At 44.1% G+C, this 14677-nt stretch overlaps 1 protein-coding gene across 1 annotated transcript in view; it reads right to left on the reverse strand.

Annotated features, from left to right (window-relative positions):
- Window positions 1–14677, reverse strand: part of RYR3 (ryanodine receptor 3) — a 371986-nt gene that overhangs the window by 244925 nt on the left and 112384 nt on the right. Inside the window, exons 14-18 of the mRNA XM_060096078.1 lie at window positions 13557–13692; window positions 11343–11438; window positions 9750–9868; window positions 4066–4199; window positions 2028–2269 (exon numbers count right to left, since the gene is read on the reverse strand). Of these exons, the coding sequence (XP_059952061.1) occupies window positions 2028–2269; window positions 4066–4199; window positions 9750–9868; window positions 11343–11438; window positions 13557–13692 (727 nt within the window). The remainder of the gene's footprint in view (window positions 1–2027; window positions 2270–4065; window positions 4200–9749; window positions 9869–11342; window positions 11439–13556; window positions 13693–14677) is intronic.

Consider the following 14677-nt stretch of genomic DNA (forward strand, 5'->3'; position numbering starts at 1 on the left):
CTTGAGCAGACAAGGGGAAAGAAGGGAACACTGTACACTCCTGGGCACCGTACACTCCTGGAACAATACACAACTGGATGGATGTCCATGTCCTGAAATGCACTGACAACAGCCCTTTCTGGATGCACAACGAGTGGGTTGTCTGCCTCCTGACTCACTGATGTATTTATTCTGCAGACTTTACAAAGGGATATGCCAAGTGCCCCATGGAGGGGCATGGAGGGCTGCGAAATCTAGAAAAGATGGAGTAAACGTTTTCATTTGAGAATGGTTAGTTTCTCTTTGAAACTAGGGGCCATTTTGCTTCATCCAAGGGTCTTGGTGATTTTGTATTTCCTTAACCAATCCAGAGTTCTCGTTAGGTGCAGCCTGGGATCCAGAGAATACGCTTGGCTCATGATGAGGACAGGGCAGGAGCTGAGTGGCAACCAGCAGGCAGGAGGTAATGATTTTCTCACCTCAATCCCACTCGTTCCCCCACAGATTCAATTTTATCAAACTCAGGAGCTGTAGATGTGTGTGAGCATAAGGACTCCTTCTTTTCAAATCACTTCCCCAGAGACAACTTCCTGAGAGTCTTATGTCATCTGATGATAATCTAAGCTAAAGGCTACTATGACCGTATCACCACGGAAACAGTGGCTCTACGACGGGGCTCTGAGACCCAAGAGGAGAAGATCCATCCCCACCCCCCATGAAAATGGAACCAGGGAAGGTTAAGCTGGGAGGATATGAGAACGAGAATGCCACTTCACTCTAACCCATCATCCTGCCCTTTTGTACCCACTTCTGTCTGTACTACACTGTCCCCTGGGACACACAAAAACAGACACAGATAATTTCTTCCCATAAATGATCCCAGATAAAGAAGTACATAAATAAATACGTTTACACCATTCCTAAAAGTTAAAAAATGTTTATACTGAATATAAAACAGCACAAAATTTAAAAAAAAACATACTGATCAATTGAAAGTAAAGAGCAACTGTAAGAAACATGTCACCAGGACCTGAGCTACTGGTTTTAGCTGGAAGCTAAGGGAAGAAGGAAAGCATGATGGATAATGTAGTTCTCAGATAAAAAAGAAAATACATAGTTTTGTCCTGTGGAGACAAACTTTTCCCTGGTACTGGATTTAGGGAGAAATGTGTGTCCTGGTTCCTTATGTAAAAGGCACGCAGCACAATGCTTACCTAAGGAATTTCTATAAGGGACACAATGTCTCCAGTTGCAGTTTTACAAAAGATACAGATAAGACACACTGTGGACAACAGATGGGAAGAGTAGAGCTTCTGCTGTGGGTGAAAGCCTGAGGGTTAGTTTTACATTTTCACCCAGGCAGAAGCCAACCCATTCGTCCACAGGCACAGGCCATGGACATGCTTTGGGGAAAGCATCAATGTCTATATACAAAAAAGGAAGCTTTGAATTCCTTTAAGAGATTAGCATCTAGTGTGTGTCAGGCACAGACCCAGACACCTTACAAAGTGTACCATGAAGCAATATATTGCATCGACAAAATGAAGGACTTGTAGTCAGATGTGGATCCGTCCCAGTGTGATTGGGAGTAAGTTAGTTAAACATCTTTGTATTCAGTTTCCATGTCTGTAACATGAGATCAATATTATCCACCTTAGGGAGTCACTGTAAGAATAAGATGAGAGAAAAAACATACAAAAGATATGTAGCCTACTGCCCAGTAAGTAAATGCTCAGTCTTTTTCTCCTTCCCTGTTTACCCATATAATCTTGACAAGTCTATGCAATTAGGATTGTACAGAAGCAGACACTGAGCTTGAGAAAAGTTAAATAATCTGTACTACACCATGCAGCTGAAGTGCCAGACTCATGGTTTAAATGCAGGAGAGTCTCATTTCAGATGTGATACCCTTCATGCTTAACCATCTAATTAGTTGAGACTTGAGTCTATATCATTTCAACAAGAAGTGACCATCTCAGTTTGAACAATTTGAGCATCAATCATCCTCAGGAAGAGATAAGGGGCCAAAGCTTTGGCAAGGTGCTCACCTGACCAAAGGTGAAGTCCATCAAAGCCATAGGAGTACAGGTCATCGCCAACACCGTTGCCCCCCCATCCTTCTCCGCCTCCGGGGTATGGGGCATAGCCTGAGGAAGAGGCCCAGCCCACCCGCAGGTGTGTGGGCTCTGCTGTGAGGAAGGGGTCCACCTGGTCGATGATTAGCTCGAAGTACCACTTCTTGTACTGTGCTGAGCCCTCAGCGACTCCGAGGAAGATGTTTGGCCGAATACTGAAATTAAACATGGGACAGGTGGCATCTACAGACTCTTAAGAAGTAAAAAAGCAAAATGAACCAGACCATAGGAGGCATCGGCCCAATTAAACCAAAGGCAAGAGCAATTTTGTGATTTTTGTCTTGTTCTAAAGTAGAAAAAGCTTCGAGCCTCTAACACTGGATCAAGTTCTTAGTGGGAGGTGTCAGGACAACATTAATTCCCTTATAAAATATAAAGGATATCTCTTCAAATATTCTATTCAAGGCAACCAACATTTACTGAGTGCCATCCACAGGTAAAGATGATGAAAACATCATACAGAGTTGTATGATTACAAACCCTTGTATCCTTCTCTAAGTGAAAGAACTGACCTACTCAAGTTCCATCTGCTGGTAAATTGGTTTAAGCACCCCCAAACCATTTTCATAGCATCAGCTTTTCCCCCTAGGCCTTATTAATAACAATGGCATCTTGAAAGTATTAAGAAGTCATTATTAGAAATAATCCATACAGAGAAAGAAAATACTGCATGGTATCACTTACCTGTGGAATCTAAAAAAATAAAAAAATAAAAAATGTCCAACTCCTAGAAAGAGCAGAAAAGTGGTTTCCAGAGAGAAGGGGTAGGATTGAGGGGATAGGGAGAGATTGGTAAAAGGGCACAAACGTTCACTTATAAGATGAATAAAGTCTGAGGATTTAACATGGTGACTATAGTTGATAACACTGTACTGTGTAGTTGAAATTCACTAAGAGAGTAGAACTCACATGTTCTCATTAAAAAAAAAAAAAGGTAAATGTGTGAAGTGCTGGATGTGTTAATTAACTTGATGGGGAGAATCCTTTCACAATGTATATGTGTATCAAACCATCACATCGTATATTTTAAATCTCTTACACTTCTGTTTGTTAATTATACCTCAATAAAGCTAAAAAAAATTCAAGCTTGATGACAAAAAAGGTGGAAGAGGGGTGTGGAGACATCACTATTACGCAACTTTGTTAAGGGATAGAGGTTTTAATGTATCCAGCAAAAATGGTTAAAAAGCTTGGCACAAACCACTTGGAGTTGTCCTGGTTGGAATACTACTCTCAGAGGTCCACTGGCCTGGGCTGGGGCTATGTCAGTTTTGGGTTCACAAGAGAAAAACCAGACTGGTACCCAGAAGAAAGTCTGTGTGATGCCTGCAGACCAGAGCCTGCTCTACACTTCTGAGGGGAGGTTCTTTTCTCACATTGCAGGGTAGAGAGCGGGCCTAGGTGGAAAGTTGCTGAAGTTGCTCCCTAGTCCAGGCCCAGTGAGTTCATGACTCCCACGTGGCCGCATGTATGGACCAGTAGGCCAGGGTTCTGCATGGGCCTGTGAGCTTCATCCTGGCCTTCACAGATGGCCCTGGGGTAAATGGTCATGTGCCAGAGGACACAAGAAATCATGGTCTCAACATGGGACATCCTCTCTATTAAAAGATTTTTAGAAAAACAAGTTGGTACAGCAAAATAAAAATAAATATGTTAGGAAGAAGGTATAAGAGATGCATTAATGTTTAATATAAAACATGGTAGACCCCTCTCTCAAGGCCAAATTCTTTAGCCCTCAGTGGTATATTTATTCTACCTTTGGAAGTTTGAGAAACTCAGCTGAAGGGAGTGGAGTACAAGGCCCTAAAAAAGTACACATTTGCCTGGTCTCATCTTACGCGGCTGCATCAGCACAGAAATGATGGGCAGGTGGCTTTGGAGTTGAGATCAGCCCTCTTCCTTTCCTTTCTGGGGACCAGATGGGCATTTGGAATGACAGTGGTGGCCTTACCTTGTCACATCGTTAATGAGCCGCGTCTGCAGGAGCAGGTTTCTCCGGGGCAGCAAGTTGTCACAGATCAGATTCTGGTTGGCTCTCACTGCGACCCCATTGCAGAGACAGAGGGAACACAGCACATCCAGAACCTGCAGCAGGACACACGCCGCCAGACCTTAGGACCACTGGGAGGGTACAGCAGGCAGGACCTGATGGCCACAGCACATGAAGGAAGCAGGTCTCGTGAAGGTGGGGGCCAGGTGACAGGTGCGAGGACCTATTTAGAGTCAAGAAAGCTGCACCTGTCTCACCAGGCATGAGTGAGTGATGCCCGGGAGCCTGCTGCCCCTCGGGAAAATGAGGCTGGGCTTCTCTCTAACTGCTCTGCCCTAATCTTGTGCCCCATCCCTCCAAACTAGGGATGTCACCTGTGGTCACTGTTCTATTAAAGTGGGTAAGAGTCCGAGCTCTGAAGACAGCCTGTCTACGTTAATATCCCAGCCAGGGCCAGGACTAGGGAGAGGTGAGTCATCTAGGGCACAACACCCAGGCACAACTTCCTCTCAGGGTAGGTGCTAGAAGGCCCTCCGTGGGCGTCAAGCTGACACTCGTGCTCCTGCCTGGCCCCGGGGGCCCTCTGCAGAAGATCAGTAGGCATTCATACAGTGCTTCCTGAAACACACTGCGATTCCCATTTGGCTACGGTCCCTTGCTCGTAGCAGGCTTGGGACTCACGTGGGTGGGGTAGAGAGGAGAGCAGGGCAGATTCCGAGTCTTGGGTCTCTTGCTGTGATACTATCCAAGTCCACTAAGATACCCTTATATTCCTAGAAATCCCGATTCAAAAACATTTCACCTACCGTTTCTCCCCCTTAGGGTGAGAGCAAACCACAAGAGCAAGCAAACCAGGCGGCCCCTGAATCTACCAGACCCATCGTGAGCTGTTCCTAATCCACATCGTTCTCCAGCCACGTGGGAAGTGGGAACAGCCTCTGGCCGCTTCTGCCACGTGCTGGCCTGTCTGCCGTGCCTCCTCGTGCCGCTTCCTCATTCATACAGATTTTCTGTTTCTATTGTGGCAGAGCAAACTGCTGGGCCAGGCACTCTCCTCACTCTCTCCCCTACGGGGAGGACTGTGCAAACAGCAGTGGCTAAATAATGGCCAGGACTGTGGCAGGCTGGGCTGACAGGGAGGGGGCAGCCGCAGTTCAGTCTCACAGAGGGACCACTGAAGACTCAAGGCTTGGTGGGGTTGGATGGCTTCAGGTTGTTGATGGCATTTGTATCCATAATTCTCACAAACTAATTTTCTACCTGACTCCCTGCATGTCAATTTCATTCCAGATAAATACAAAGCACAATTACGGGACGAGCAGAAAAGAACCCCAAAGGCAGTTGTACGGAGGACTCTCACCATTACCACTCCGTGAAGCATATTGACCGTGGCACTGGAAATCCAGAGGATAATTTCCCACTCTAAGAAAAGAACCATAGATGGCCAGGAAATGAAATACTTATCATCCAGCCTATCGCACCTTTTCATCTGTTTTGCCTTGGAGTGACAGCTGTAGGAGCCTTGCTCTCACAGCCAGAAGAAAAGCAGAGCTTAATCCACATACAATAGGAACAGTGAGAAGAAAAAAGGCTCGGTGAAAAGCACACAGACTAAGGGAGTAGTATGTCGCCTACAAATAAATGATGCCATAAAGATTGTGCTGACATCGTTCAGGCTTTGTTCTAGAAGGCACTTCTTTGGGTAAAATGGGAAATAGGGGCAAACTCCTCTTTCTGAAAAAGTTTAAATGGGTTCTTTTAAAAGTGAAGGGTGCCAGCAATTCCACTCCTGGGCATATACCTGCAGAAAACCATAATTCAAAAAGATACATGCACCCCAATGTTCACTGCAGTGTTGTTTACAATAGCCAGGACATGGAAGCAACCTAAATGTCCATCGACAGAGGAATGGATAAGAAGATGTGATACATATATACAATGGAATATTACTCAGCCATAAAAAGAATGAAATAATGTCATTTGCAGCAACATGGATGGACATAGAGATGACATACTAAGTGAAGTAAGTCAGACAGAGAAAGACAAATAGCGTATGATATCACTCATATGTGAAAACTAATTTTTAAAAAATGATATAAATGAACTTATTTACAAAACAGAAACAGACTCACAGATTTCAAACACAAATTCATGGTTACCAAAGGGGAAACGTGGAGAAGGGGATAAATTAGGAGCTTGGGATTAACACCCACACTCTACTATATAAAAAATAGATAACCAACAAGGACCTACTGCACAGCACAGGGAACTCCACCCAATATTCTGTAATAACCTATATGGGAAAAGAATCTGAAAAAGAATGAATATGTGTATATGTGTAACTGAATCACTTTCTGTACACCTGAAACTAACACAACGTTGTTAATCAACTATACTGCAATAAAATTAAAAAAAAAGTGAAGGGAGTATAGATGGGCCAGTCCACATGGGGGACATGCACACAGTGCTAGGGGTCATCTGTGCTTTCTGACAGAGAGGGAGCATCCCAGTGACCTCTGGGATGAGTGGCTGGCTGTGGCAGGTACTGCCCAGTGGTCACCAGACTCTGCCTTCTTCTTGTCCTGAGCACAGAGAGGCTACATTTCCCAGCCTCCCTTGCAGTTCTGTGGGGTCATGTGACTGAGTTCTGGCCCAGTGGAAAGTGGTGGATGTGATGTACACTGCTTTCAGGCCTAGCCCCTATACTCCCTCTCTCTTTCCAGCTGGATGTGGAGATCCAAAGAAGGATTACAAATTCCAAGGGTCTCCTTATTCCAACTGGGATCCAGCAGCGCTGGCATCACCTAGGAGCTTGCCAGAAGTACAGATGCTCAGACCTACCCCTGGACTTACCAGATCAGAGCCTTCATTTTAACACGATTCCCAAGAGATTCATAAGCACATGACAGTGTGTGAAGTCCTGTCCTGGGGGACAGTGGGGCCGCTACACAGAAAGAGCCTGTGTTTCTGAACAACCACACAGCATGGAGCCCTCCCACTGGCCGGCCTCAGACAATGACTTCGCTGTGAGAATTTGGGGTTGTCTGTCTTAGGAATTAGGCTTCTTTAATCTGCACACTAGCCCAACTTGAGAATTTCCCTGGCCCACTTTGTGGAGTTCATTTGCTGCTTAGTTGTAATCATTTTCATCAATGACACCACATTTCATCTAAGATCCTCTCTTGTGCTTTTAATCTCCATTACTCACTACCCCAGACACAGGCTCCTGTGGGAATTCTGCTTTAAAGGTAAGAAATAGGTATTGTACATCCATGGACATATCATTTGGCTGTTGCAGTTTTGTCCTCAGACTTATCTATAAAAACAATTTTTAAAAATGCAAAATGTACTTAATTCTGTGAATTTTTGGTCAAGTTGTATATTTGAGAAATGAGTGCTTTGCTGCCCGAGGAACAGATTCTGTTCTCGCTGTGGATGCGTGAACTGGGTGGTTGGGAACGTGTCTACATTGGCTGCCTGGGAACTCAGAGGTGATTTTATGGAGCTACTGTAGCAGGTCTGTGGGAGTTAATGGTTTGCTTCCCTGTGCTCTCTTCTGCACCACCCGCCTCCTGCCCCAAATCCCCACCCCAGGTTAACTTTTCAGTTCTGATTTATACTTTCTCAGGACCAATGATATTACTATTTTACCATGCATGTTTCTCATAGGTGGCTCCAAATCCTTGTGAAACAAAGAAGATAATAAAAAATATTAATCTGTGATAACACTGAGCAGGTTTGGAGTAAGGTAGGTTGGGGGGGACAGGTGAAAAGGGCATATTTTACTTTTATTATTACATGCTTACTCCATGGAAAAATTAGAGGGTAACTGTTATAATTTTCAGTAATTGTTCTTTTTACCCAATAACATTGGTGCTACCAACATAGTAAGTGTGTTTCTTACTACTAATAGCCATCTGTTGGATGAGATGAGACTTGTACGTATATGTGAGCTACCATCCAATCAATCAAAATGAGACAGGAGTAGATTCTGTCTCTACACGTCCATTCCTCTAATTCATTCATTACCAACAAACATGTATTAAATGCCTGTCGTGTATAACATATGAGCTGGGCACTATGGGGTTTACAAGGTCCCTGCTGTAAAGGAACTTGTCTCTGAGAGAAGTATACATGTAATATAAGGAAAGGCAGAGTGAAAACACCATGTAACAGTGGGCACAGTTGTACAAGGACTGAGGAGAGATCATGTCCAACTGGGATTCAGAAAAAGCTTCATGGAGGGGGTGGCACCTGAACTAAGTTTTGAAGAAGCCATCGCAAAGCTGGTTATTTACTAAGTGTGTTCTGTGGTGTGATTGTAAAGCAGCCCTGGGAGCAACGAAATGAGGGCAAATTTCCTGTCTAAGGGCTCCTCTTGACAAGTGCCCATAGCTCATGGCTCAGGCCACAGGTTACTCAGGTGCTTATCAATTACCCTCATTACACTTTGCAAACAGGAAGGAACATGTTGGAACGTAGCAAAGCTGGGCTGAAGCAGGAGCCTCATGATTGCTTTTGATTTACCACATTTGGAAAAGCAATTACAGACCCCATATATTTCTTTTTGTTCTTTGCCAGGCAATTTCACAGATGCTAAGGACCACAGCATTTTTTTGTTGTTTCCTAAGGATGATACATATCATCCAAGCAGTGCTACGGGCTTGTTCTCCTGGACTGTCTGAGACATGTCTCCGATGTGCAGTGCCCCCAACTGATGGCGAGCAGAGAGGGCCAGTGACCAAGCTGGGTTCTCTCCACTCCACATGAGCCCAGCGGCCATCCCTCACATCCAATCATGCCATCTGCTCTTGAAATGCACCCCCTCAGCCTTGGAGTACCTGCCTGCTCGCTAACAAGTCATCACAGCAACCTCCATATATGGGGCAGATGTCGAAGGGTCAGGATAAGACATATTTTAATAGACTTTCCCGAGATCATTGTGTCTTAGAGATATAATGCCATAAAAATGGAGATGTTAGAACTTTAAGAGACCTCAGAAAAACTTGATATAGCATTCCACCTTCATAAGTGAGCTGGCGATGGCTCCATTTTATAACTGAAATGACTGGGGTGCAAGGTCACACACCTGTTTTGTATCAGAGGGAGAGCCCCACAGCTTGCCCCCTCCGGCTTGTTCATGCAGATCCATTTACTTCAGCTGGTTTGATTCATGGAAAGTCTGATTTCATTTAAGAACATGCCATGTTGCCAAGACTTTCTACATTATTCTAAATCTGGTTTCTGTACAGCTTCTTTATGAAGCTTGGTATTAGCTGCTTCACTACTAAAGCTCTTAGACCTGAGGGTGAGCGCGAATCCTGCAGTTGGCCTTGTATGGAGCTGAGCAGCCCCATACACAGCCAGCTGTGGGTTAAGGGGTAATGATGAGCCAGGCTTGGGAAGCTGGTAGAAACTGAGGGGACCATCCAAGATCCAGCGTGACTGGCTCGGAGTGTGCTCCTAGGGAGGAAGGGTCTTTCAGGACCTCAGTTTCCAAAGGTGGTATTATTATTATTATTTTAAATCAAAGCCAAGAAAGAGAGCAGTCAACATCCTCTCAGTAACACAGAACACTTATTAAGCGGCAGAAAGGGAAAAGCCAGGTAAAGTCAATCACTGTTTGGGGTTCTTTCTATACCCACCTTGTGATTTCGCCCGTGCTTATCCAACAGGGAGATGATTGACTTGATGTGGCCTTCTGCTATCAGGTTTAAGGCTTCTGGGCTTTCAATCAGGATGCAGTGCAAAACTTCCAAGATACCTACATGAATACCACAAAAACCATTTGGACATTAAATAACCTGCAGAACTGACTATAATTAGAAACCTGAGGGTGAAAGGACCATTCTGAGTGAACAGAGTATCATCATTTCTTTGAATCTATTAAATACTTCCAGCCAGAAGAAAAATGCAGCCACCTCGGATGGCTCACTTCAGGAGCCTCTGAGGCCAAACAGTCTGTAATTCAGAAGTGAGTTTATTCATCACTAACTCCATCTCCCTCTTCCTGGACAAAGACAGGATCCTTCTGTGTCAAAATATAGAGAAGCAGCTTTAAAATAGAATTCTTAATTTGATCAAACCAAGCAATACTTAATTTAAAAACAGATAGAAAATGGGATACTTAGTTTACTATAAATTCTAAAGGTCATTCAAGTAATTTAGAAAATAGTCTGAGTGTTCCTTGAATAAGAATTTTTCTAGGAATCATCCCAGAATTTTATTTTAGATGCACTGGTATGTCAGTAAACTATAAGCTCACAAATAAAGACTATTTGGCTTTGTCCCCTTTCCTGGGCACACTGGATGGTTTTCTGTATTAAGTGAAGGTTGAATAAAAACTAACAGGTGCCCTTGCAGCCTAGCACCTACAGGGTTAACACCGGGGTGGAAATGCATGGGAAGTAGTTGGCCAATATCTTTATTGGTTCTACTGAGAAGATTCCTCTTGATTCTGTTTCTTTCAAGGTTTTCATAAATTACCCTAAAATGTAGTCTGGCCCATGGGTGGAGGCACTAAAGAAAACAGAGGCTATGGAAGAAGACATATGTACGTGGATGGCCCTGGAGGAGCCTTGCCTTGGCCTGTCCAAGCTCCTGCCATCTCTAGACGACGAAAAGAGCATTAAAAACCTTTTAGCTTCCCAGATGGGGGCCCACACTTTTCATGTTCTCTCATCTCTGAGGAAGCAAACTGCAGAGCCTCAGGGCATGGTCACTTACCAACGATGACCACTCTTCTTGGCTCAAATTCTCTGGGAGTCACCAAGAAGGGCTCTAGATAGGATGTTAACGGTGATTCAGGGGGTATGAGGATTATCATTTCCTCTAAGTTCTTGGTCATCCTTCAGACCTGCTTCTAACCAAAGAGTTGAGAGCACTACGTCCAGACCCAGAGAATAACAGTCCAAGTAGCAGTTAGAAGGGGACCAGCACCCTGGGGTGGGGAGAGGGTGAGTCAAGAACCCAGAGGGTGGAGATGAAGGCACAAAGTGAAAAATGAAGCAGAAAAGGAAAGATATTTGAAGCATGGGTTAAAGTTGTTCAATAAAGTTATAAGAGTGCCAAGAAAATTTAGGACTTTATATTTCTTTTCATTGAAGTAATTATTGAGGATTGCTTGCAATCCAGTGGAAAAAACAATTGTTCAGAGATTCAACTTTGTTTTCTTTTTTTTTTTTAACAGAAATTTAAAAACCCCACCTTCTCCAGTTATGTTTCCTGTCAAATCTTACCTGAGGAAGATTCTAGTCTGTCCAATTTGCTGATTAGCCAATCAAGGTTATTGGAGAATTGAGCGCAATTGTTTCTGTTTCCACGAATGAGAGCAGCTGTGAGCAAGAACACATTTGATCATGCAGGTTAAAGGGCACAGTGATGGGCCTGAGAACTTGGGGTGCTGTTCAATACTCCACCTGCTTAGCAACTAAAAAGAATAGAGTAACACTCTTCCCCTCCCAAGCCCTTTGATACAATCCTGTTTCTACATTTTGGAGAGTAAAAAATCTACCATTCACTCAAATATTTTCAGAGATTCTACTGTGTACCAGGCATCTGTCTATTTGCTGGGAATAAAGCAGTGGGAATGCGACAACAGATTCCCTGCCTTAGTGAAACAGAAGAGAGAGACAATATACACACAAATTAATAAAATTATTTCAGATAGTGATAAGCAAGAAAATAATATCTGCTTGGTTACTGGCTTAAGAATTCAATTTCCTCTAACGTTTTCTTAAATCTAGCTAGAGACCTTCTATTCTTCAGTGCTAAAGGAAGGCATCCAAATGAACACAACTGGCTGGTTAAACTAATAGGCAAGTAATAACAAAACATGAAACTCTAAACTATCTAAAACACATTAGTACATGACAGTGGTTCCCAAAGTGTATCCCTGGAGAGTAATGTCAGTATCACCTGAGAACTTGTTAAAAACACAATTTCTCTGGCCTTATCCCAGATATACTGAACCAGAAACTCTGGGGATGGGGCCCAACATCTGTGTTTTAACCAGCCCTCCAGCTGACTCTGATGCTTGTTCATTATCTGAGGACCAATGGTAGGTGATACTGTAAAGGGAGAGAGAGAATATGCTGTCATTAGATTTCCACCAATCTAGACCAAGTAACATTCCCTCCATAGGCTTGTACTGTAGATGCAACTCTGGAATAAGTTCATGTAAGTTACTGGCCCCCAAGTAGCCTGTTCTTCATGCTGTTGGCTTTCAAAGACTGCGGGTTTGACAGATGTTTGTAAGGCATTTGGATAAGGAAATGTCTTCCTCTGGACCTCTGCTTTGTACCTCCACAGACACTGGAGGGCAGAATTCAGTCTGAGCTCCTACCCCACTTTTCGGGTTGGCCCTAGCAAGGGATTAACCTCGAGGCTCTGGGGTCAGGCTGTCTGGGCTCAAAACAGTTCCATCACTTACAACATGTGTGACCTTAGATAAGTTATGAGCATTTCTGAGCATCTGTTTCTTCATCAATAAATTGGTAATAGTACCTACACCTCACAGTGTTGCTCTGTGGATCAAAAAGAGATATTCTACTGCCTGGCATACAGAACTCAACAAATGTTAGCTATTATTGTAATAATTACTACTGAGTTTGAGCCACATCACTACAAAACATTAGAGTTGGAAGAGACTTTATGAGGTCACTAAATAAAGTGGCAATCTAATCAGCCTGACCCTTGACATGGAGAATGAGTCTAACCTGACTTCTCTGGCCTCCCCTCTGGCCTTCTCAGCTTTCCAAGGACTTCCTCTCAATGGGACATTTACATCACAGCAAAGTACTAAAATGCTGCCATGTTACCATGGCTGAGCCATTACTGGTGGCCACCTTCTTGCAGAGGCTGATGCTGTCTTTCTCCTGCAGCCTGGGCCCATGTGATGGCATCAGTTACAGCAGGCACCGGAAGGTCACCATACACTTATAGTTGTGAAAAGAAAGGCTGGATGCTGGAACATCCCTACTCTTTGCCTTTTTCTTTCCACCAAAATGAAATAAGGAACAGGCCAAAGCAGCAGGAATCATGAGTGCTCAACAGGTGGACAGTGAAAGGGCACACAGTTGAAGAGGGTAAACATCCTCAAACTGCAGGTGTCAAAGGTCTAGTACTGGAGGGTACCTGAAACATATTTTTGTCTTGCTCCCTCATTTTAAAGATGAAGAATTGAGGTTCGGGGAGTGTGACTGTTAAGGGTTTCACAGGCAGTTTTGGCAAAACTGATCACTATTTGCTTCTACTTGCTGACATCTTGCTGTCAGTTTGCAAAGTATGATAAGCTACCAGTTAACAGAATGAATGGCTGAATTAGAACCAAACGATTTAACAAAAGCTTCCAAAGAATGAGGCTGGATGACAGTCTTAGCTTGTCCCATGGAAATACCTACAGACCACCCTTGGCCACCTTCCCAGAGAGAGGGCTCTGGGTATGTACTTACCCAGCAATTTGTAGAGGAGGTTCAGAATTTCTTTCCAGGCCATCCCACTCTCCTCCCTGGCAATCCCTGTGAAGTGTGCTATGCTATTGTAGATATTTAAGCGATCAATGCAGTTTAACACAAGGGCCAACATTCCCTGTGAAGGTGAGTTGGGCAAAAAGTAAAAAGACTTGATTAAGATCATGGGATCCCTTTTGTTCTTTCCTCTCCAATATCATTCACCTTTTAAAGCTGATAATGCTAATATGCAAAAAGACCTTCATGGTGCCAGTTTGGATGTTGTTTTTTCCTCCCCAAAACAAAACATGCATTTTTATGCCTCAGAGACCTAAAGAGCATCCATGTGGGGAGTATCAGCAGTCTCCTCTGACGGCTTTGCTCCCCACGTGTTTAACTCAATCCAAGGACAGACTGAGGAAGGCGGAGCATGAATGAGTCTCACAGATGCCTGCCCTGTGTCAGGCGTGAAATGATTCTGACTCACCCAGAGACAGCCCTGGATATAGGACCTATTTTTCTCTTAGATGCACAAGACATCTCCCCATCCCCTTGGAAAGAGGTGGAATTTAGAGACAATAAGACTAAAAGAAGATTTTAAACTACTTTTCAGCTAATTTACAATACTATGCCACCCAGTAAAAATATCCGTGCCCAGCTGTTCTTAAACAGCAGGAGGGAGGTGTTAAGTGTAGTTTCAGCAGATCTATAAGGCACACAGAATGTTCCCCCAGCCAAAGTCTGCTCACATCAGAAAGCTGGGTAGGGACGGGGTCTACTTCCCACGCCATCAACTTTGGAAGCGCCCAAGGGACGAGCCCTGTCCCCAGGAATGGGGGGCTGCAGGAATATGACCATAGCCTTCAAATTAGTGCCAAATCATCACGTCCAAGTTCAGAAAAGGTATGACTTGTCTAAGGACACACACAGCCAGGGATGGAGCCAGGACTAGGGCCGGGGTCCCTAGAGCCCCAAGTTAGTATTTCCCCTATACCCGGGCCCCATCCCAAGTGACTTAGATGCTCAAGTTCGACTTGAGACATAGCAGCACCTGTATCTCTCAAACCAGCTCCTCAGGCATTTCTGATGTGGTGGAACCTCGGCATCTGTATTTTTCCAACAAG

Source organism: Mesoplodon densirostris, chromosome 4, assembly GCF_025265405.1.
Source record: "Mesoplodon densirostris isolate mMesDen1 chromosome 4, mMesDen1 primary haplotype, whole genome shotgun sequence".
Taxonomy (NCBI): domain Eukaryota; kingdom Metazoa; phylum Chordata; class Mammalia; order Artiodactyla; family Ziphiidae; genus Mesoplodon; species Mesoplodon densirostris.